At 48.8% G+C, this 22,452-nt stretch overlaps 8 protein-coding genes across 8 annotated transcripts; 2 read left to right on the plus strand and 6 right to left on the minus strand.

The window, feature by feature from the left end:
- Positions 1–316: 316 nt before the first annotated feature.
- F4813DRAFT_384307 (uncharacterized protein) lies at positions 317–1,202 on the minus strand (the record flags this gene model as incomplete). The annotated part of the gene is made up of 2 exons (XM_049246067.1): positions 317–749; positions 811–1,202. 2 exons carry the CDS (start codon positions 1,200–1,202, stop codon positions 317–319), a joined length of 825 nt encoding a protein of 274 aa, XP_049104692.1.
- A 3,456-nt stretch (positions 1,203–4,658) lies between these two features.
- Positions 4,659–5,980, minus strand: F4813DRAFT_384308 (uncharacterized protein; the record flags this gene model as incomplete). The annotated part of the gene is made up of 2 exons (XM_049246068.1): positions 4,659–5,730; positions 5,784–5,980. The coding sequence occupies 2 exons, from the start codon at positions 5,978–5,980 to the stop codon at positions 4,659–4,661; spliced, it is 1,269 nt and encodes a 422-aa protein (XP_049104693.1).
- A 1,132-nt stretch (positions 5,981–7,112) lies between these two features.
- F4813DRAFT_378257 (glycoside hydrolase family 127 protein) lies at positions 7,113–9,607 on the minus strand (the record flags this gene model as incomplete). The annotated part of the gene is made up of 5 exons (XM_049245321.1): positions 7,113–7,604; positions 7,668–8,362; positions 8,617–8,908; positions 8,991–9,120; positions 9,207–9,607. 5 exons carry the CDS (start codon positions 9,605–9,607, stop codon positions 7,113–7,115), a joined length of 2,010 nt encoding a protein of 669 aa, XP_049104694.1.
- A 1,625-nt stretch (positions 9,608–11,232) lies between these two features.
- Positions 11,233–13,386, minus strand: F4813DRAFT_378258 (Not1 N-terminal domain, CCR4-Not complex component-domain-containing protein; the record flags this gene model as incomplete). Its single annotated transcript, XM_049245322.1, has 4 exons — positions 11,233–11,293; positions 11,405–11,918; positions 11,971–13,060; positions 13,132–13,386. The coding sequence occupies 4 exons, from the start codon at positions 13,384–13,386 to the stop codon at positions 11,233–11,235; spliced, it is 1,920 nt and encodes a 639-aa protein (XP_049104695.1).
- A 1,581-nt stretch (positions 13,387–14,967) lies between these two features.
- On the plus strand, positions 14,968–15,594 carry F4813DRAFT_384311 (D-Tyr tRNAtyr deacylase-like domain-containing protein; the record flags this gene model as incomplete). Its single annotated transcript, XM_049246069.1, has 4 exons — positions 14,968–15,057; positions 15,150–15,192; positions 15,252–15,445; positions 15,508–15,594. 4 exons carry the CDS (start codon positions 14,968–14,970, stop codon positions 15,592–15,594), a joined length of 414 nt encoding a protein of 137 aa, XP_049104696.1.
- A 374-nt stretch (positions 15,595–15,968) lies between these two features.
- F4813DRAFT_384312 (yippee-domain-containing protein) lies at positions 15,969–16,862 on the minus strand (the record flags this gene model as incomplete). The annotated part of the gene is made up of 1 exon (XM_049246070.1): positions 15,969–16,862. One exon carries the CDS (start codon positions 16,860–16,862, stop codon positions 15,969–15,971), a length of 894 nt encoding a protein of 297 aa, XP_049104697.1.
- A 1,489-nt stretch (positions 16,863–18,351) lies between these two features.
- Positions 18,352–19,977, plus strand: F4813DRAFT_394871 (ornithine decarboxylase antizyme-domain-containing protein; the record flags this gene model as incomplete). Its single annotated transcript, XM_049247624.1, has 3 exons — positions 18,352–19,142; positions 19,266–19,716; positions 19,770–19,977. The coding sequence occupies exons 1-3, from the start codon at positions 18,995–18,997 to the stop codon at positions 19,975–19,977; spliced, it is 807 nt and encodes a 268-aa protein (XP_049104698.1). The 5' UTR covers positions 18,352–18,994.
- Positions 19,978–20,286: 309 nt separating this feature from the next.
- F4813DRAFT_341711 (imidazole glycerol phosphate synthase HisHF) lies at positions 20,287–22,448 on the minus strand. The gene has a single exon (XM_049241322.1). It carries the CDS (start codon positions 22,017–22,019, stop codon positions 20,388–20,390), a length of 1,632 nt encoding a protein of 543 aa, XP_049104699.1. The 5' UTR covers positions 22,020–22,448; the 3' UTR covers positions 20,287–20,387.
- Between the last annotated feature and the right edge of the window lie 4 nt (positions 22,449–22,452).

Raw genomic sequence — 22,452 nt, forward strand, 5'->3', positions numbered from 1 at the left:
CAGCCCTACGCCATCCACCGCCGTATATTGGAAGGAGAAGTGCCACTAAATGCGGCAGTGTGCAGCAGATCAGTCCGGGGTAAGGAAAAGGAAATAGTAGAAATTGAGGGAAAAGGCGTGCGGGAATTTCGGTCACCATCGTTTCTGAGTTTTGCTTAGATGCGAGGTACGAACGGAACAACCAGGGCGTAGACTTGTCGCTAAACCGTGTCGAATTAATGCACCTAGCGTCGGTGGTTGTAATAAGCTAAGTCTCATGCACCTAAGATGCTGAAGCTGGGAGTCGTGTTGTCGCGCAGCTACATAATGTGGCTGCTTACTTGTAGCCCCTTAGCTTGCGTCTCTCGGGTTCGCAAGTCGTCTTGCATTTAGCGCACTCGAAACCCTTGCTATCGATGGGGATGCGGCTGAGGCACTTGGCACAGCGCCACCACTTGACGTCAAAATTGCGACTCATCCACCATTCGATGTTCTCCTTGTTGGAGTTGCGTCGCGCTAAGTCTTCCATGTGGTAGTCACGGTAATGCTCTCGCAAGTGATCGAGTCGAAAGAACGGCTCTTTAGATCTCTGGCATTTCTTCCAGTCGCAGGGTAACGGCTTTTTCTGGGTTGCATCGCGATGTCTGTGGAGGTAGTGCCGCTGAAGATCTGCTTTACGTTTAAACGGCGATGCGTTACAGAAAGGCTCAAGACAGACGTGGCGGCCCGAAGCATCGCCAGCGGCCGAGGCGCCACTAACGGGAGGCGACCTGGACGAGCCTGTTAGAATCTGAACAACATAGTATACGTGTATTCTATAATGATACTTACACATCAGAACCACTAACGGGGAGGGTTTCTGGATAAGTTTCTGTCGGTACATAATTAGACCTTAGTCTCCAGTACGGGCCTTGTCCTGAATTGTCGCTGGCGACGAAGTCGTAGAACTGGTACTGAAAGTCTTGCTGTTCCACTTGGTTGTTCGCATCGTATCCTTGCCCATCCGATACATATGTTCCTCCATCTTGCACAGTCAAAAAATCACAGCTGCCCATATTTTCAGAGCCCGGCGACACCGCAATATCGTATTGTCCGCTGCTATTTGCCGAGTAGTTACTATATTCGCTTCCATGTGACACGTTCCTAGCCATAGCTGCGCTGGTTGGCCAGTAAGACTGGCCACCGTATCCGTAATCAATACCAGAGGTATATGTGTTATCCATAACTGAACTGGTAAGCCGATAAGGTTCCTTTTTTTTCTGCGCACAGTTCTATTATGCTGGTGTCTTCGTTGAAAAGATGGACGTATGCCGCATGAGATGAAGATGTACTTATACCAATAGGAGGCTATCCCCTCTAAGGGACATGACTCAAATGGCAAGGTAAACTTATTGTTGCTAGGGATCAGTATGCAAAGCAGTTGACAGAATAGAGTTGAAAGGCAGTTGGAAATATAAAGGTGTGGTAATACAAAACTATTAGTTGCGACCTGTGCTTAAAGATGTTCATTGGGGAGTTGATATAGTCTCTGTTGTCAAAGTCGCCAAAATCTTACTCCAACTAATACATGGTGATCATTTATTGGTGCAACAACAGTCAACATACGTCGGTAGGACAATTAAGGCTCAAACTGCATATTTTCCTAGGTGAGGCGGAAATTGATTCTAGTTGGGGCTTCGAGATGCATCAATAGATGTCCGGCTGAGATCTCCAGTTCCTTCTAGGAGGACGCAGTGAGGTAAGTAAGGTAGGTAGGTAAGGTAGTCAACTCTAAACAATAAGCAAGAGCGCGTGCTCATAGCAGGTAGTAGCATCGTCCTTGGATAGTGCGTAAGAACATCTCGGATAACATCCGAGCTACTATATGTTTAGTAGGTTATAGATAAGCTACACCGAGGCCGCCGCCCCTCCGCTCGCGGGGATGCAATTAAGCGACGCGCGCGTTGCGAATTAGTCTTCGAGTTATTCCGGGGTATCATGCGAATCCTGTGGAATGTCGAAGTGAGACATCCTGTTTGGGTTCGGTGAGCGTATCCTATAGGTAGCAACTAGCTTGGACCGCGGACTCTAGAAGAGAGGGTGCATAGCATTCTAAGGCAATGCCACCCAGATGTGGACCATTAGCCAAGAAGAGTTCAGCCCAAACACTCGTATGCTACATGAACGCGGTCTACTCCCGTGGGTAAGGCTGACAAGTGCAATAAGGATGTGAAAACATGTGCAAGTGTAAGCATTCGAGCGAGTTAGCGAAAGATCACGAGACGGGATTGGTAGATGGAGCTGAAAGCAGAGCTTAGTTAGTAACCCATAGCGGCAGACACCCGTAGATTCATTGGGGTAAGCAATATTGACGACCAAACGCTGACAGTTGGCCATCAAGGCAATGCTGTAACCCCGGGGGTCTATGGACGTCACGAAGGTCGTCGTGAGGGCTTTCGATGAATCCTGTGCGACATTTAGTCGACGTTGGTGCCTGTAAGACACGTACGACACAGCCACCAGAGGGTAGGACTTCAGCCTCAATAGGGACGAGCTATCGAATAAAACGTGAGCTAGGGACTACAACGCTTCTTTATTTTTTTTTAGGCAACCTGTAGTTCGCCCACCGAATGCCTTGCCAACGCAGCGCTTCTGCTCGCCTGCGATTCGCTGCCTGGCTAGCCCCCATCGTCCAAAGATGAGAAAATTGGAATGCCACGGCACGGTGCCGTAGTTCGTCGATCATAGTCCCGTGCCTCGGACGCGCATACAGTAACTGTATATATGTATGTATGCATATCAGCTAGAAGTGAGGCTTCTGAGGGGAATCTGCAAGACAGAGGCATGGTCATCTTCTCTGCGGCTGCGTCCCACTTAATAGAGATCTGAGGCCCACGAGACTCGGTCAAGCGAGATGACCGAAGTCCACTTTCAGAAAAGCCAATGGGCGAGCGGATATCAATATCCCGATCCCGATATAACCATGTTGAATTGGCAAGGCTCAGCTGTAAGTTGCGTCTCGCCTTAATGCTTCCCCATCGACATCAGGTTGATTATTTTATTTTATTTTATCCTTTTTCTAATGCAGTGACGCTTTCTTTCCTGCATTCTGCAGGCTAAATCCCACGACACGGCCATTTGTGCAGCGCTTGGCGTCCCTCAGCCCTTAGCACTCAGGTAGTAAACATCGATGCAGGAACCGATAACCAAGTCCCTCAGCCAGGATAAGGCAAAGCACCGCGCGCGAGAAGGGAACATTTCGCAGGAAGGTAATTCGGTGAGGGGCGTGTCATCGCAGCACTTTAGGAACCAGTTGCGAGAATCAAAAAGAAGGCAACCCTTCAAGTACATATAGTCGTGCGCGAGACACGGGTGGAAGCAGTTGGGCAGCCATGCATGCATGTTATGAGTTGGCGAGATTACATTGGTGCCACGACCTTTTGAGATTATAGCATTTCGTTAGGCTTCATATGAAGAGATAAAGGTTGCCTAATTGTTAAAAAAGAAAAATGAAGTTGCAATTGTAATTGTAGTTAGTTAATTAAGAAAGTAAATGCGAAGTTTAGAAATAACCTTTTTTAGGTACTTTTCCACCTACCAAGAGTTTGGCTTGGCTCCTCTCGGTCGGCCTCTTCCTTCCTTCCGTTTTCTTATGACTCCGAATATCATAACTGCACTACTGTGTATAACAAGCACAAGGTTACTCTAGATGTGAATGTGAATCTTCTACATAGGTAGGAGGTAGGTACCTAGGTACGTTATGTAATGTAACGTGTAACCTTCCAAATTCCAATATATGTGACGTCGACTATATATAAAAGAATAGGTACCTAAGTACGTACCGATTGTCTACCTCGGTACCTTACATGATTACATGTAAGTAATACCACCTGCACTCAGCAATGACATTTGCATATAACAACATCTCCAATTATATACCTTATATGTAGGTACCTATGTTGGATATGAAGTTGGAGATTGTTGGAGGAGTCAAGGCTTTGAATACAGTCAGACTACAACCAGCTAATAAGACAGCTTCTTGGATAGAGTGTTCGCCTTGTTAGGGACGAAAGTGGACATATCTAAGAGCGAGTATAAGGCTATTAAAAGTCCAATCGACAAAGACGACCAGATAAATGAATAAATCCATTGGCTCCGAGCTCGTAAGGAGTAGGTTAACCTAGACATCTCTATAAGCGATGACTGCAAGCGTGTATGGCACCACATACTACACCCCTCTACTCAGACGCAACACGCTCATTAGACAGGTAGCCCTCCCCTAGGCTACAACAGCAACCTCATTGAATCCAGACCAATGATTACAATAGAAGATAAGTAAATACCCCGTCCTTTCGTATGTCCCACCATATCCAGGGTTGCCTACTCGAGCGTGACCAGGCAATCTGCACGAGCGAGGCTAGAGAATGATCGAAACCAGGGAGGCAGGGAGGCAAACAATTCGGAAATAGCCTTGTGCGTCCATACCAGCGTCATGCAAGGTAACGTGCTGCAACACGCCGTATTCAATCGCCAATGCGGCTCTGCGACAGGTATATGTTGCCTGGCCGCCGGTGCGCGGCACAACCCAGTCTGGCTGAAGGCCGACAGGAGCTACGAAGTCCACCCCAGTCGGATTCTCACGCCCACGCTAACAAAGCGGCACGCGTGCACGCGTGCATCCCCCGCAACCAGGCCGCCGGTCAATAAGCCTGCTGCTTGAAATGCTCATAGTAGAGTTTCACAAATAGCTCATGCTGGGCAGTGCGCTGGGACTCCGAGATATTATTACTGCGGGCCGACGAGGAGGATCCCCCGAGGTCCAGCGAGAGCTCTTTGAAATTGCTCGCGATGACCTCGTACGCCTTCAAGTTGATAGGCCTCGAGCTGAAGTCCGACATGGACAACAGCCCCGGCGATGCAGCCCCTGTCGAGGGGCCCGCACCTGTCGTCGGAGCCAGGCCCCCAGGATCTGACACAGACGCAAGGTCGCCCGCGCCATACCCAGCGCGCATCGATAAGAACGGGTCGATGTTATCCCTCGGCCCAGGCCCAGTCTCGGAATGGAAGTCTAAAGGCGGGTCCGCGGGCGCGGGCGGGGGGCAGATATTGGAATAGTCACCGAGGGCTTGGCCGAAACGAGCTTCGTCGAGGCTGATCGCGTCATGCATGCGCGCGCGGGTGAAGGAAGAGCTTCCCAGCTGATCGAATAGCGAAGCTTGGCGACTCGCCTCGAGTCCCTTATGTTCGAAACCGTTGGGCTCGCCTGCTACACCGCCAAGGTTGAGCGAGGAGAGAAGCGACTGATCTTCTTGGTTGAAAGCAGAGGGTTTGAAGAGTAAGTTTGACGAACGGTCTACGTCTGACATGAAGGACGAGCCGACTGGGGATCTTAGCGTGCGTATGAATTCACGAAGAGGGGTGTCGTCTTCATTGACGGATTTCCTTTGGATCGGGTTTGATGATGATGATGAAAAGTCTTCCTGTTTCGAGTGCATCGACGAACCTTGCGATGCATATCGAGAATAGTCTTCGAGTTGTCCGTGTTCGCTACCAGAAGCAGCTGAGGACTCATTGCCGAAGGGATGAGGCTTCTGCGATCCATCGTCGGGATACAGACACTGAAGAGACTTAGTTGAACATCTAAGACAAGGCTCTTCTCTCGAGCATCTTTCCCGTGCCCTTGCACACTCTGTACAAGCTCGTTTTCGATTGAAGGCGTGGCTGTTTCTTTGGGCGGCAAGGTGCATGAGTTCGTGGCGAGTTAGAATGTCGCTGAAAATATCAGTGCAAGTCCTTCTTAAAAGTCGACAGGTATCGTGGTATACCTCCTGAAGAATCTCTTCAAACAGACAGAGCAGACAAATGGTTTGTGACCGTCGTGGCTGCGTTGATGTCTCTTTAGATGTTCGGGTCGTTTGAAGCTGCTAGGACAGCGAGGACATTGATATTTTTCTTGAGCCTCACTTCCGGGGGAAGGGCTTTTACGCCAATTGCTGTCGTCTGCAACACTATCTATTTCCATTTCGGTATAGACATATGATGGATTCTAGCCAGGCCTTCGAACTCATGATGCTTGCCCCGACGTATTATAAGCCATGGCAAGCGTCTACGTATGCGACTTACAAATATCAAGACCGAACCTATCGAATGTAACGCACGGGCTGGAAACGGCCTGGGTTTCTAGAAGCATTCTAATTCGGTACACATTGTCTTCGACGATGGTGGAGGGACAAGTTGGTAAGTTGGTGGCGCGCTTAGAGCGAGGGCTCGTCGGAACATCTTACCGATTGATTAAAAGCAGTGAGGAGACGAGGACGTCATTGGTCAAAGCACGCGAGGAAACAAGGCTTGACCGGCTCACCTTGAAGCACGTTAGAGGCATATCCATGCTGCTGACTGAAGGGGCTCGGGTTAAGATTGCGAATGAGGACCGATACAAAAACCGAAATGATTGGCCGAAGTTAAGGCTATACTATTTACCTATACACTCTCTCGCGGAGCACTTCCGTTAGCATGCGAAAGAGTAGTCGGAATGAGTGAATAAATATTTGCATTGATGGGAGAATGATGGTTAAAACCAACTTGTTATTAGTCGCCGTCTGCAGATTTATTTCTTTTCTGCGGACGATCTGTGTAAGGTATTACACCCTTCTATACCCTTCTACACCCTTGTTTTTATTTTTATTTTCTCATTTTCCTAACCCCCCTCCCTGTCTCCCTGTCTCCCTGTCTCCCTGTCTCCCTCTCTCCCCTGCCTCCAAAAACCACGTATAATAATAAAGAATAAAGAAAAAAGAAAAGAAAAACTCAACAGAAACAACCCCTGAGCTGCCTACCTCTTACATAGCTCGATACCATCATCAGCTACCTAGCACAAGTAGATGAACATGATTAAAGCTGAGATAGCCAAGTCTCATCCGGATTCCAGTTTCAACTAAATCTAGCGTACCATGGCTGGCACCCATACCAGGTAGCGATAAGGCTCCGAACCTGCAGCTTGCCCGATGGGGTATGCAAGGGGTATATATGACGATAGCGCCGAGCGTGCCTATTCCAACGTCTTTTCTACTAGTAAATCCCACGCTCGAGCTCAACTAGGTAGTAGCGGAAGGACGATGTTACCGCGACACGGGTGTCTCGGGTTCTTCGTCGTCTTAGCAGCCCCTTAGCAGCCCAACTCTCATGTGACCCCTGCCACCACGGTTCGCGCGGAGATAGTAGGGGATGAAGGTAAGTTCCTTCTCCTCAGCCACCACCGTCTGACGGGGAGATAAGCCGGGTTCGATGCCGGACTTCGACTCGGTCCGATCATCTATCTTGCGGATCCAACCGACCGATCGGAGGGCAATATAATATTCCCCCATTTGGTTCATCTCCTCTTCCTTCTCGACGACTTCAGAGTCGGATTTAATCCCGACGTTGCGGAAGTGGTCCTGCTCCCATGCATTGTCGACATCCTCCACGCAGTAGATTAGCGGTCCACGAGCGAGGGTAAGCGTGTTCTGATTGGTATAGGGGTGTGGAGAGATGAATCGGGGCTTGAACCCGTCGATCTGGATCGAGAAGGCCCTATTCGCCCAAGTGTAAGCGGGCGGGAGAACCAGGTAGCCCTTCTCGACCTCTGCAGCTTTGTGGCTCGGCGTGAGCTGTCCAGACGTTAGCGATATTGCCTCGCGGGCCTCTTAATCAGGGGCAAACCGGGCACTTACCGTGAAATTCCCTCGCGCCCAGGAAGGAATTCTTAACCTGATAGTCACGCCCGTAGACGCCGGGGCCTGCAGCTGGAATAGCGTGTTCCCCTCCCACGGCCAATTCGACTTCTGTTCGAGTACGATCTGTTGGTCTTCTACTTGAAACGTAACCTTGGCCGTTGTATATAGATGAACGTTGACGTAGGCATCCTTTCCGCTGCCCCCGTAGTCCCATAGATATCCCCCGAGGCAGCCAAAAAGCCGCATAACATTCGGCGGGCAACATGATGTATCAAACCAATCCTCTCGGCGGCTTTTATCAGACTCCGAGCTCGCAAGCTGATTTACGTATGTGAATGCGGTCCCCTCTAGACTTAGCCCTGTCATCACCGCATTGTAGAGGCATAGCTCCATTATGTCGGCGTATTTCGAGTTCAAATCAAGATGCAATAGGCGCTCGGCCAACATTATGACGGCGATGGACGCGCAAGTCTCGTTATAGCACCCACCTTCGTCGGAGCTCTGCGGGAGAAAGTAATCGATGCCAAAGCCTTCCCATTGCCACATCGACCCGATCCCACCGGTGAGGTACATTTTCTTATCGACCATATTGTTCCATAGCCTGGTAAGGGCTTCAAAATACTCACTCTTGCGTGCGTAGGGCCTCACTCCAAGTTCGTCTAGACATAGTAGATCGGCAACACCAGTTAGGACTACAATACTAAAGTTAGCGCCTTCTATCCAAGGAGAATTTTGTCATTGTGGCAATTCGGTATAGACAAAGGTGTTATTGTCCCAACTCTTGACTGGTAGAAGCCACTTCGCCCCTAAATCACGAAAGAGTACGCCTAGACTACACAGTCGCTAGACACTTAGACGCCACTGATAGTCGATAACGATCGGCATTAAACGAAAGACGTCGAAAAAGGCTGAAGGGGGAGGAGAATAGCTTCCGAGAAGTACTCACGATACATAGCCCTGACGGCATGGCCCTCGATCGTCTTCTGTTCCAGGATCGGAACGTGAGCTTGGTTATACCACCCACTATCGTGCATCGAGTAGCTGTCTGGCCGTTGGTAAGGGCTTTCGCCACGCTGCCGTCGTTCCCACTCGTAGTAGTGGACGCCATCCTGGCCTGTCGGGTTACCGCGCTCCTCTACGAAATACCGGGCTAGCTTATAGGCGTCTTCGTTCCCTGTCGCCGTATAGAGACGCAGGAGCGCGAGCTCCGTCTCTGGATGGCCTGGATAGGCATGTTTCTACGTTACAAGTTAGTTTCTACGGGGCTCTTATCAGAGAATTCGCCGCTTCTCGACCGAGAAAAGGAGCAGATATACTGACCTGATCCGGGCCCGGGCCGATGACCGTACTGATCAACTTGACGTATTTCTCTAACGGTTCTATCAGGAGGTTGTTCTTGTAGTAATTGCTATGCGCCAACGCCGCTTCTATCAGGTGTCCAGCACAGTACCTTCATTGCACGAACAAGGTCAGCCAACCATCTGCTCCTGAATCTCAACTCCATAATAAGGGGGAGAGGGTTGGACGAGAACTCACAGCTCATGCTTATCCCTAATATTCGACCACCTGCCCTCCGGCTCCTCCATCGTGAACCACGTGTTCAAATACCCATCCGGCTGCTGCGCGTTACGTATCATATCCGCAAGCTCCCGCACCGCCGCATCAATCTCGGCGTCGTACTCCTCGCTGAGTAAATAACACGCGCCCTCGATCCACTTAGCAACATCGCTATCCCAGTAGACGGGCGGCGGGCACGGCCAGCGGGACTTGTCGTACGTCGGCTTCTTCTTCAAGCTGAACGCGTCGTACTGCCCCGAGTCCTTCATCCGCTTGAGCTGCGCTTTCGCCGTGGCCCGCCCCACCGTCGTCCGCCGCGCCCGCAGCAGCGACGCCCCGGTGAACTCGGTCTGCGTGAACTGCGTCTGCGGATGTGCCATGACTGCTATAGCGTCGGGCTTGGTGTTTAAGAAGAGGGGAGAAGAAGAAGAAGAAGAAGAAGCAGCAGCTCTAGGTCTAAGTCTGAATTGTTGCTCGTCACAGACATGCGGCCGGGCAGCGACCTGTTTAAGAACAGGAACAGCGGTCTTGTCTTCCATGGCTACGCAGTAATAACTGGTACTACGTCGCTACGGGGAATATGGGAAACAGCCCGGGAATCGGAGTTGCAAGAAGAGTTACGATAGTTCGGTTCGCTTCACCGCGAAAGGAACGAGCAAGGTGGTTTGGGCATGATATCGCGAAGGCCGCTGTATGTAGTAGCCCAGTATAAACCCTCCAGCAGGCGAATGAGGGGAAAGCCTCAGTGCTGGGGGTGAGGTCACTAGACGCATGCACAAGGCGAAAAAAGGAAGAATTACCGGCTAGCTCCATCATTGTGATGTTACTGCGAAGCGTATTTGTAGTCACGGATCTGGAGCAACGAGGGTCCCGGCAGATATCTCACCCAAGATTCGGTGCTCCATTGAAAGGACTTGTATGCACAAGACAGCTCACATATAAGCACAGCCCAGGGGTAACCTCGTTGCAGCTTGCATCGGAGATCGATGGGGGGGAGGGGGGCCTATGCCTTGGGCAAATGGGAGCGGAACACGCTGCGGGCACAGCTTCTAATTTATGGAATTGGGCTATATAGGTAACCTACCTAGGTAGGTATATATTAGAATTAGCATCAGAGCGATACCGCATTTTGTTCTGCGGTGAAAGAAAGAAAGAAAAAAACCCCCGAACTTCGTTCATAGACTTATAAGACATAGACTTATAAGTCGAGAATAAGAGAAGCACGAATAGTAGGCCCCTTCTAGAAAAAGGACCAGGGACGTATAATACTAGCAGCGTAACTCTAAACCCAACCGCTTGGTACCTGGCGAGTCGACCCTATGCAACTACGCAATGGGAAGACATCCGATAGGTCCGGTTGTAGCCTCAAATTTAATGTATTTAATGTCGCTAACCCCAATCATGGATGCCACGAGACCTGATAAAAGTCATATGACTATCCCAGCAAAGCGTCAGCTTGTCTGTTGGATGCCGACTCGGACGCTCGCATATTTTAATTCGTGAGCATACCGCAGCCGAAGACGGCACGGAACCTAGGGACCGATTTTGCTTCACCGGTCTTCCTCGACTCAGCGTATAACTGGTACACGGTTGAGCTCGAAATTCTGAGCGGTGAGAGGAAACAACACTTACAAGCTGACATGGAAGTCGTCGATCGTGAAAGTTAGCAAAGTGAATATACGGCTAAGGAACCTACTTTGTCTATCTGTGCCGGGCATATCATTCATTGGGAAATTATTAGGAAAGCTAAATACGTCGTTCATTCCGCACTCGGGAGCATCGCACAGCATTGAATAATTTCAAGTGAAACCATCGGGAAAGAACCAAATTGTTCTTGTATGTATTTCCTTACAGATATTACGACAAAGGCAGACCGTTTGCCACGGTTCTGCCTCAACTGACAATGGGAGTATATTCCATACAAGTAAGCCTTGCAAGGTAAAGACCCCTCCCAGTTGACCATCTAGGTTACTACGCTTAGGATAGGCAGCAAGGGCTAAGACATTCATACGTCATCTTCGAGGAAACGATAGGCAAATTTAAAATCTGCCTTCCTGCGGTTCATCCTGGAACAGGTTAGCAATAGATTCGTAAGACCATGCCCGAGCCCGAGCGTAAATGAGATATATTTTCTTGTTGAAAACAAGACAACGAAAACGGCATCGAGGAATACGTACCAAGTCGACTCATAGTCAAAGAAGCGATAGGTGCCTTGCTCGAACTCCTCAGTTATGCTCTTCGGCTCTTCATGTCGTTGAAACCAGGTTTGGTACTGTTTATGAAACCGCCAACTTTGATCTTTAAGTGCCTTGGCTGCTAGATACTGTTGATAAGTACCTTGCTTGTAGTAGAATACATAGAAGAGCGTATCGGGTTCTATCCGCGAGTACAGTCTAGGGTCTTCGAATATTGGAAGCGGTTCCTGCGGGTACCCCGATGCCGAAGGATATCGGGTATCAGGTCTATATATCCGGGTCGGCTCAGCGTCGAATGCATCGATTGAATTCAGGTTCGCCTGAGAGGCCGCCATCATGCGTAGATGTGATGGGCTATTCACTGGCAGCGAACGCTTCTTCGTTACTTCGAAAGACTCTACTAAATCTTGTAAGGAAGCAGGGAGATGGTATATAGACTCCTCTTCCTTCTCCTCAATAGGCTTAATACCATTGGCAACACCATTGGATTGAGTTGCTATATGACCGGATTAGTAGGATGTAAATACTGCTTATACAATACGATATACCTCTTGAAGATTCAGCGTGATCCGAAGTAACGGGTGCTTTACCTGCAGCTTTCGAAGATACCTTCTCTGGCTTCTTCAGAGCAGCGGCCGGAATAGTTGGCTCGGAAACTTTAGGTTCAAATACGCCTGCTGGAACAGAAAGGCTCCCGGGCTTTTGTTCTGACGGAACCGGTTGTAAGAAAGCTATATTTGGAGAATTTGCAGCACTCGTCCTCGACGGCGCAGCAGGAGGTAAAGGTGAAATACCCGGTGTGGCTGATACTGGTTGCGACCCAGGTGGTGGAGGAAGTGGTGCGATACCAACATTGTTTTTATCGCTTGCGGCGGCGGCGGCAGCGGCTGAGGCATACTTGAGACCCTCCACGGCCGGCCGTGTTGGTAACGATGCAGGCTTCATACCAGCACCAACGGCGCTACCATTAGTGACATTTGCTAAGGGGTTGTGTAATGTTGCTAGAGTCGGGAGAGGAGACTTCATCTGTGCGGAGGGACGCCGGCCGACGGCAGCAGCAGCATCGACAGCACTCCGTGACTTTCCGGGTAGGCTACCAGATCGCGAATCTGCATCCGCAACGTCTTCCTGTATAGATTGCGTATCTTGTGACGAGACTCGGTCATTGTCCTGGACCATACCGTAAACGTCCTCCTCTTCTTGAAGATTCAACTCGTCATATAGTCCTTCGTCTTCGATATAATCATCTGTTGTGCCATCTGTGACGTAATATCGAATACTCTCTTCTAAGTCGTTCACTTGTTCCGTGTCGACGCCCCCGTTATCGAGTGATCTACGAATCAGCTCGAGCTTTCCTTGGTGCCATTTATGCCTTTCGATTATGTGCTCGATAGCTGCCATACGATCTGCCTTGGCAGCGTGGCTCTTGCCCTTCTTCATTGTCGCTTGTATCGCCTCTCCTTCCGCTTCGAGCGCCTCGATTTGCTGTTCCAACTCGTCGACCATACTACTTAGGAACTCGCCCGCTTCTACCTTGGCTTGCTCTTTCGGATCTAATTTGGCGGCTGCTGAGAGCCCTTCTTTCGAATACGCCTTGGTTTTCATGGCTTTTTCTACAGCCTTAAACCGTTCCATTTGCTGCAGCACAGAGAGAAAGCGTCAGTGATACTACAGCAGGACTTGCGATATTCGCTTGCTCTAGCACATACCGTTTCTATCAGTTTCCGATGCTCCAGTAACGGAGCCTTGTCCTTGATGTCATTGCTAGCAGCCCACGTCTTAATTTGGTCTCGTAATCTCTGCAGCTTCTTTATTTCCCGTTTGAGGTTGTCTTCCAGCTTCTCCTTCTGGGCCGTGTTATTTGACTGCTCGATCTTCTCGTAAATGGCATCGAACTCGGCCACCCCCTCTGCAACTTTCTTGAAGCATTTATCTATCTCTTGTTGTAATTTCCTTGCTGCCATTGTGTCGATGTGTGCTCGGGAATGAACCCGAGCGAATAGGTCGGACGAGTATGTAGGGGCTGGACGCGAAGGCCGTATACCGGGCAGATTTCGTAAGGCGCAGCGATGTAGTTGGCTGGATGATAGGTAGGTTGGTTGTATGTAGATAATCGTGACTGTGAAAAGTCTAAGTGAAACTGGCGCAGGATAGAACCCGGTCGAGGTAACCTCTAGGTTTGATCCCGTAGATCATTTAACGGTATCGTACTGGTTTAGCGTATGTGCGGTAGTGTGGCGCTTGTTACTGGGACTTATGGCCTATGACCTATGACCTATGACCTATGAAGGTAATGAGGAAAGAATATCGGAATATTGGAATATCGCAACTAGTGGATATCATTCGTTTGTTTTCTCCAGCGGGAAGGGGGGGAGGTTAAAGAGGAAGAGGAATAAGCAATGCAATGCAATGTTTTAGTGATGTCTAAAACATTGTTGTTTGCTGACTACTGTAGGGTTTATCTGTTATCTTGGTTGTTATTAGAAAGGCTGAATCTTTTCACGCGGGTTTAGATGCGACGATGAAAGATTGCGATTTCAGCACAGCCCTGGGTGCAGCTACAGCCTACAGCTTACAGCCTACTACAGCCTACTACAGCCTACCGCACACAGCCCATAGCCTGCCTTACATGAGGTAGGTACCTACCTAGGTACCTAAGGTAAATAACACCTGCCCGGCCTACCTCAGTACCGGTTGCCATGTTACATGTAGGTAATGTACCTAAGGTAGGTATATCGCTGTACCATATTGTACTTACCCCAATGTTACCTCTAGGGCAAAGTTACAGGCAATACCTCTGGTTATTGTCCGCCTTGCGTTTAGGGGGTGTGACAATTGTTACGTATCTCTATATCCGTGTGTTAATGCTAGGGTTTGATGAGAACATTGCAGTTTTTATATTCTTCCTTAGACCGAAACTGCGGTAAGATATTACCCATATATAACATCCTTTAATTGTATTATTAATTACCATTTGCAATTACTTATCTGCTGTGCACCTATGCTTTGACTTATTTACGTCTAGGTTAGTCTTTTAACTTAATTTTGACTTTGGCATTTGCCGTTTCAATGCACAATGCGGGCCTTTCTCTTAGTGGATCATGAAATCTAACAACATACTATGTACAACTTGACATGCCAACTGGCAATCAGATGACAAGCTTAGGTTAGTTCTTACAATTAGTAACACTAGCAGCATTTTACCTAGACGTTGTCGTTGTTCTCCATCAGGGCCAGTATAATTGAAGATTAAAAATAATATCAACTACCTCTAAAGCGCTTTGCAAATGTATTATACACCTTGCAATCCTCAATATAAATCATTAATATTAATGTTGATATCTCGGAGTCATTTATTTTGAGCAATATTCATATTGTTTAAGATGAAAGGTAGGTGACTACTTTAAATTCAAACATTCACCCTAGCCCATTATTAATTGTTCATATTACTTGCAGCTATCCTACAGCGTGTCCTGTCTGCTTCCGTGACAGTAGAAAAGGAGGTCGTATCATCTATCGGAAAAGGAGTTTTAGTCTTTGCCGCAATGGCCCCCGGTGATACAGAGAAAGAAGCAGATTCCCTAGCAGCTAAAGTATTAAAGCTGAAGCTGTGGGACGACAATGCGGGGGGAAGAGTATGATGACATATTTACTATGCCCCATTCTTTATCTCTCCTATGTCTCATACGCGCGTACTCTGTGGTCATGTCTAACAAACACTTATTAGTGGAAAAAGAGTGTGATGGATATCGGCGGTGAGGTCCTATGCGGTGAGTTATAAGTGTTTTTGGTAAGAAGTAATTATTGCCGCCTAACAAGGACTTCTCAGTGTCCCAATTTACCCTACTTGCCTCTACTAAGAAGGGCAATAAGCCTGACTTCCACGGAGCGATGGGAGGGGAGGAGGCCAAAAGGCTTTACGACTACTTTTTCGAAAAAGTCCAACAAGGCTACTCAGCTGATAAGGTAAAGAACGGAGTGTTTCAAGCCATGATGGAAGTTGCTTTAGTGAACGATGGCCCTGTATGTCTTGAAATCGTCTGCTTCCAACTCCATGTAGGGTGAGATATTAACCCGGGCTTTAGGTCACGCTGGAGCTATCAGCTGGTCAAAAACCAACACCTGCGCCGACACCAACACCAACACCAACGCCTGCGCTAAATCAACAATAATGGCTAGTTACTTATCCAATAATCTCTTGTTTACAATGTTTACAACAATGTAATGGTTGGCTTCTCAATACAAACTTGATTGTTATATCCATTTGAGTATTTAGTACTGATACATTATAATCAGAAGCTCGTGGTCGAAAAGAACCGCATCCTAAACCTGTTATAGTGAGGGTATCAATATTAATGCAAATGCCGCATGCAATGTGATAAACCAAAAACGTCCACATCCACATCCGCCCGATTCCGTATTTACGAAGAGTCCGCCAACTCCTCTTAAAATAGGGCGTTGCAGCGCTACGCCCGTCTAAAAATAACAAAAACCGTTCTGGGATATTACCGCCACAAAGCTCCGTGTAATGCTTGCGGTTGTCAGTTTAACCGTCGTTCTTCTTCGGACGCCGATTGACTTTCCGACTTCGCCTCTTAGCAACCACATTAGCATTCCAAGTCCCCATGAAGATATCTTCGCATTCATCCTCATCGTCTGAGTCGAATATGACGGGCTCTGCATCATCCTCCACCGGCGCGTTTTCCTGCTCGGTTTCGGATTCGTGAATATCGCCAATCCGGGTGTCTTCCCAGTTCCGGTATACGACAACTCTTTGAGTCTCGAGTATGTACTTCCCGATCTTGTATTTCTGCGAGTCTTCCTTCGCGTCTATGTATTTCCAGCCTACCTTGGCGTGACAAACTGTACAGGAGATGTCTGCGACCATATGCGATCCAGTAACTAAGAGGCGATTTTCTGGTTTGCCAATCTTGATATTGATAAGGTCCCCGGCCTTCGTGCCTCTGTGTAGCGGCTGGTCCTGCGCCGAAACCAGGAATGCTCGGCCGTAGCGGCCTGTGAACCCTTTACTAACAATTTGCGAGGCGAAAGCAAAATCAGAAGCACATGTTGAGCATCTAATGGTGTTAGGTTGTGTTCGTGTAATAGAAGTCTCCAAGGGTGCCTGTGATAGTTGGCTCCCTTTCGATCTAAAGTTGGTAAAGAAGTTGGTAGGTAAAGTAAATGAAGGTATCGATAGCCGCCTCGTAGGACTTGGTGGTATCGAGTCTGTAGGAGACGAGCTCAAAGACGGAGGAATATCGGCTGGCGGGCTTCCGTGACTCGACTGCGAGCTCTGTCGTCTTCGGCGAAACGGCATAGAGAGACTGGGAAGTAGGTAAACTGGAAACTTGAGTCCCTCGTCCTCCTGTCGAACTGATGCAGGCATAGAAGGCGGAGGCGGAAGCGGAAGTGGAGGCGGAAGCGCCTCGTTAAACATTATGGAATACATGTTACTAGAGTTATAAAATAGCCTGTGATATATCTTTCGATATAATGAGCATGAACCATGCTCCGTTGAGAAGACGGGCGAACCTCAAGTGCCTGACTTGAATAGTTCAAGTTGAACAGTTGAACTCTTGAACTCTTGAACTGTCGAAGGAGACCAGCTCAGTCCTCGGAGACAGAAAAGTCGAGGTTATGATTGACGTTGTAGTGTAACGACAGCTTAGCCCCGCATGCATGAAGCATAAGAGCAATGAGCAATGAGCAATGGACAACAAAGAATGGTTCCATGCTCTGGATGGTTGGGCAGACATGCCACATCTTAAAAGAGCACCTTACACTCCCGGAATATGCGGGTGATATCCATGTCAGGCTTCGTCCATGGATGCTGTACATGACATACATGTATGTAACGAGTAGACTTGGTACGCATTTACTAGCACTACCATTTTAAAGTTGATCCCGTGTGCAAAGTCACATTATCGCATCATTTTGAGGGAAGGTGCACTTACACGCTCCCTTATCGGAGATGCCCCCCCCCTAAGCTTTATCGCCCATTATCACCCATTATCGCTTACCCGGCAAGGCCAAGAGAGCGGATAGAGCGGGCTACTGTTTGAGAGGTGACCCTTGCATGACTCCTGCTACGGCTATAAGAGGAATAGGCCTCTAAGTTTAATATAGGTACCTAGGTATACATAGATGGTGAGTGACACTATAATATTACCTAATGAATGTTAGGTAGCTTCTATGATACAACATAATTATATCTATTTTAGCATCCATTTCAAATGATACTATCTTGAATACCGCATCTACTAAGGCCCAATTTGCTAGTCGCATCTCTGGAACATAATATGTAGCAGTCGATTCTGACTGTATTTGATCATGGTCAATTATTAAGTGCTGCATATGTACCTAAGGTAGGCTCTGGCAAAAGAATGATCGACCTGCTTCTCCACGCGCTGATTCGCGAACACATAACCGCCTCACCATCGCCAAGTGTGGCATCAGTCTTATGCTACCACATGTACTACAATAGCCACCGACGATGTAAGCCCAAAGCCGAGTACGCGGAGCAAAGTCGCCGCCGCCATGCGAGTCAGGAGAGCTAAGCTGCGATATGACTGAGTCAACCGAACGCCGAGTGCGGACTAGCTATCTTCGCAGTAAGATGGTAAAAAGCTGGAGTAAAATTAGAAGAGAAAAAAGGGCGCAGACTAGCTAATATAAGGTTGCGTTAGATCTATAAATTATTCTTAAATAAATCAATTGGTTATCCATGTATCAAAAGGATATTTGACGGGTTATGAAGACCTAGTACACGAATTAGCTCCCTTGCTTAATAAAAGCGACTAGGTTAGGTCATAATGGTCTTATACTGATGTATGTACTTATATGTATGTATATCTATCGTATGAATACAGGCTCAAACCGAGGACACTAGGTTAAGATGTTCCGATTATCAGATCAAAAAAAAAGAAAGAAAAAAAGTTCATAGCAATCGCATGTTTTGATTTATATCGAAGATAAAACATTACTGCTGGTGGGCTGATCGGCTCTGCGGCTTTCTTGAGAAGTTCGCAGAATGGAGTCGCCAAGCTGCACAAGAATCGGCTACCAATCACTACACTCCCAGCCTATTGGTTCAACCGATGGCAGATTAGCACGTGATGGACATGCGGGGTTGGCACGGCTACAATACAGCAATACTATTGGTCCAGCTGTAAAACTCTAGCCGTTTCCAGAATCTACCCTAGAAGCCGCTAACCCGCTTTTTTGGCACAAATGCAAGTGCCCACATTGACCGCTGTTGTCTTCTTTCGAACATATTTGACCTTGGGAGTTGCCGCCTCGTCCGCCCGCCCTACAATTTTCATAAGTCATACTTGTAAACTTCAACTCAACCATACACAAACCGTCAAATCCAAACGACTCGAGCAATTCAATTGACTCAACCAGCTAAACCATAACTCACCCAAACTTGATTGTCACAGACAGAAAATTCTTTCGACAGCGCACATCTATCAATTACGCTTACGCTTTTCGGAGTCTCCCAAAGTCCCGATTCATCACTTCGACCAGTCAACTCCACTTCTACGATAAACCTGGATTCTATCATCAGCAATGGCGCCAATGAAAAACAATAAAAATAACTGTAGTAGTAGTAACGGCGAGGCCGTGGCCCGTGAGGTCAATGTCCTCGCCAGTTGCTACGTCGTCGACCCCGCTGCGTCCCTAAAGGGACTTCACTACTGCACTACCGGGGCTGCAGGTATGTCTTTGTCCCCTAACTAAACCCTCAAGCTTGATCTACCTATATTATGAATCGAGACTTGTGTACTAACCAACATTTTCCAACAGGGGCCGAGTGGTATTCCTGAGGTCCCTATCTCAGGTTTACCATCTCCTCCGTCAAGTCCCCCCCTCGCGGCCATCACGACGTCTAACGAGCTCGCTCTTCAGCCCAAGAACAAGAAGCGCAGCCGCAACGCACCGATTAGCCGGAGCCGCCGAGGGGGGGCAACACTTCAGATCAGGGAAGAATGTGAGAGATTCTTTTGCGAGACTATGAAAGCTGTGTTCCAGGGTGAGTGGAATATGGCCGGTAATGGCTCCTGCCTGACTGGTGTTAATTACGCGCTTACACCACCTGACGACTATCCTATGAGTCAGTCGCCTTTCTTCAACATCGATATCAAACCCGGAGTCTATGTAAACGGATGGATGGAATTTTGGGATTATGCTGGAGGTGCTAGCTTCCGAGCCTTTATCACAGAAGATGGCGACGAGAAGTCATTGTTTGCATTTTTTGATGGCGGGCTCGTAGGCCGCGACCTCAAGCAAGCGTATGTTGTTTCCTTTCTATCATATCATTTAAGCTATGCTGACACCATCGCAGACTCATTGCTTTGATTGAGTTAGCGGATGGTCCAATCGAATGCTCGCATGTCGTCATCTGCGTGGACCGTTCGATGCCACACGAATATGCGAAGGCATTGATGAAGAGTCTTCAGTGGGTTGGTTTCGAGATGACCACCTTGGACCATTGGGCCAAAGACGTCGATGTCATTAGCGACAAATGGTTATTCATGGGCATGGAAGTCTAGATGTGACATTCTGGACTCTAACGATCGTTCAACATATTTCGATTTTACGAAGTAGCTAGGGGTTCTCCGGCGTCTAAATACCTATCCTTAAGGTTAAGGTTGCTTTCTTTTTTTTTTCTTTTTTCTTTTTTGGAGTTCTCGGAAGGCGTATTCACACCCCCATTAGCTTTGGCGTATGGGTCGTTTCTATTACATCTGCTGCATTCATACGATAGGCGTCGCATCGGCTTAGAGGACCGAGATTGAAAATGGATCAGTAATGCGAAGGCAATGGTATAGTAACAAATTACTATCAATAGACAACGAGCTTCTATCTTTCCACTTCCATATTTTAAACCCGTAACGCCTATCTACTAAATGCCGTAATGCGATAAATGCGCCAGACCCGTTACCCCTCTTGACACCAGATTTCATAATTCCCCTTCGAACTGTCTCACTTCCAACCCCTTTTCTGCTAGGTAATCTTTGACTTGCTTGACAGTGTACTCTCCCCTGTGGAACATGCCTGCTCCCAACGCAGCGTCCGTCCGCGTCTTCTCGAAGACTTCCTGGAAGTGGGATGGGTTGCCAGCACCGCTAGACGCGATGACGGGAATGCGTACCGAGGCCTTGACTTGGTTAATCAACTCGAGGTCGAAGCCCAAGTTGGTGCCGTCGCGATCGATGCAGTTAAGCAGGATCTCGCCGGTGCCCATGGCCTCTACGGCACAGGCCAGCTCGACGACATCCAAATCACGGGTCTCGCGACCGCCTTTGATCGTGCAGGCATACCAGCAGTACTCCTCGCCGCGGGGGCCCGGGAAATTTGTGCGAATGGTGGCGTGGCGCGTGGCGTCGATCTTAGGTACATAGACGCGCTTAGGATCGACGCTGACTACAACGGCTTGGTTCCCGTACGCCTTGGAAATCTGCTCAATGGCCGTGTTGCCGAAGAGCTTGCGCCCAACGGCGAGGTACTCCTCGGCAGCGAGCACGGCATCAGATCCGATGGAGACCTTGTCCGCGCCGCTCTTGAAGTACATAGTCGCAATCTCGAGCGCGCTAACCTTGGACCCGTCCGTGTCGACCGTGTCGCGGATGCCACCGCCGACTGTCAGCGGGACGAAGACCGTCTCCGAGGTGCGCCGTAAAATCTCGAGCATAGGCAGATCGGCCAGCGGACAATCTCGGAAGCTGGTGATGTTGAGGAAGGTGACTTCGTCCGCGCCCTGCTCGTAGTACTTCTTGGCCATATCAACTGGCTTGCCAAGGTTGCGCACGTCGCGGTTGTCTGTCTTTTCGCGCACATCATATTGGTCACCCTTCGTCACGACGAGGTCTCCTTGGTCGTTTGTTCGTACGTCAAGGCACGCGATGACTCGCTTTGTTAGGCCGCCTGTTGGTGCTGGTCCGGTTACGTCTTGGCCTAGTGTCTTTGCGCCCTCGCCTGTCAGGAATGCTTTTAACACTCTGAGTCCTGCAACGCCGCTCTTCTCCGGGTGGAACTGCGTCGCCAGCACGTTCTTCTTCGCTACGGCGCCCACAAATACCTCTCCACCGTACTCTCCTGTCGCAACCGTCCAGCCTTGGCTCTCTAGATCGCCTTTAACGTACGGGTACTTATATGAGTGGACGTAGTAGTACTTGCTTTGCGGGCTTAAACCGTATAAACTCTTGCCGCCGGCATTGGCGCTATTCCAGCCGATATGCGGAACGGATTTCTGGGTGTCATCGAAGCGATCCAGAGAGCCTTTTATTATACCTAGACCCGGATGGGCAGGGTCTTCAACTGAACCTTCGAATAACGCTTGAAGCCCGACGCAGATCCCTATAAACGGCTTGCCGGCTTCAATATGCGCGCGGATAGCAGGTAAGTATCCGGCAGATGCTAACTGGCTTGTGCAGTGGCCGAAGTGGCCAACTCCGGGCAGGATCAGCTTCTCTGCGCGCGCAACCTCATCTGGGCTACGGACCCATTCAACGCTGTATCCGCACTTTTCAATGGCGTTGACGAGAGACCGTACATTGCCCGCGACATAGTCGAGCAAGTGAACTGTAGGCATAGCGGGCGAGAGCGGTAGCGGCGTGTAAGTGTACCTAAGGAAAGGGACCCGAGAGCACGAAAAGTTTGCAATGTTTAGGGATACAGGGGAAGTTAGACTTAACTAGGTATCTACGTAACTATAGTTTATAGCGAAACAGCTGTAAGTTAGCGATAACCTAGCGGACCTCGAAGTTTATCTACGCAAGAGAGCTAGAGGGAGTTTGACGGGTGAGTCAAAGGCAGCTACAATGGGAATTTTCAGCGCGAATGAGGGGCAGGAGGGGCATCTAGGACGGGAGCGATTGCGCTTGAACGACCCCTCCAAGAGTTACCTACCTAGGTACCTAGGTTAGGTAGCTACAGCTACCTGGAAACTTAGCGTGTAATGCCAGTGTTGACCGCCTAAGCTACCGCTAGAAATGGCAAGCATCTCATTTCTAAACTTCATGACA

Source organism: Daldinia decipiens (assembly GCF_022478715.1).
Source record: "Daldinia decipiens strain CBS 113046 unplaced genomic scaffold F4813scaffold_1, whole genome shotgun sequence".
NCBI classification, from domain to species: domain Eukaryota; kingdom Fungi; phylum Ascomycota; class Sordariomycetes; order Xylariales; family Hypoxylaceae; genus Daldinia; species Daldinia decipiens.

Bases quoted from the DNA above. Each gene is read 5' to 3' on its own strand.
- F4813DRAFT_341711 (XM_049241322.1), bottom strand. From the start codon at position 22,019: ATGCCTACAGTTCACTTGCTCGACTATGTCGCGGGCAATGTACGGTCT.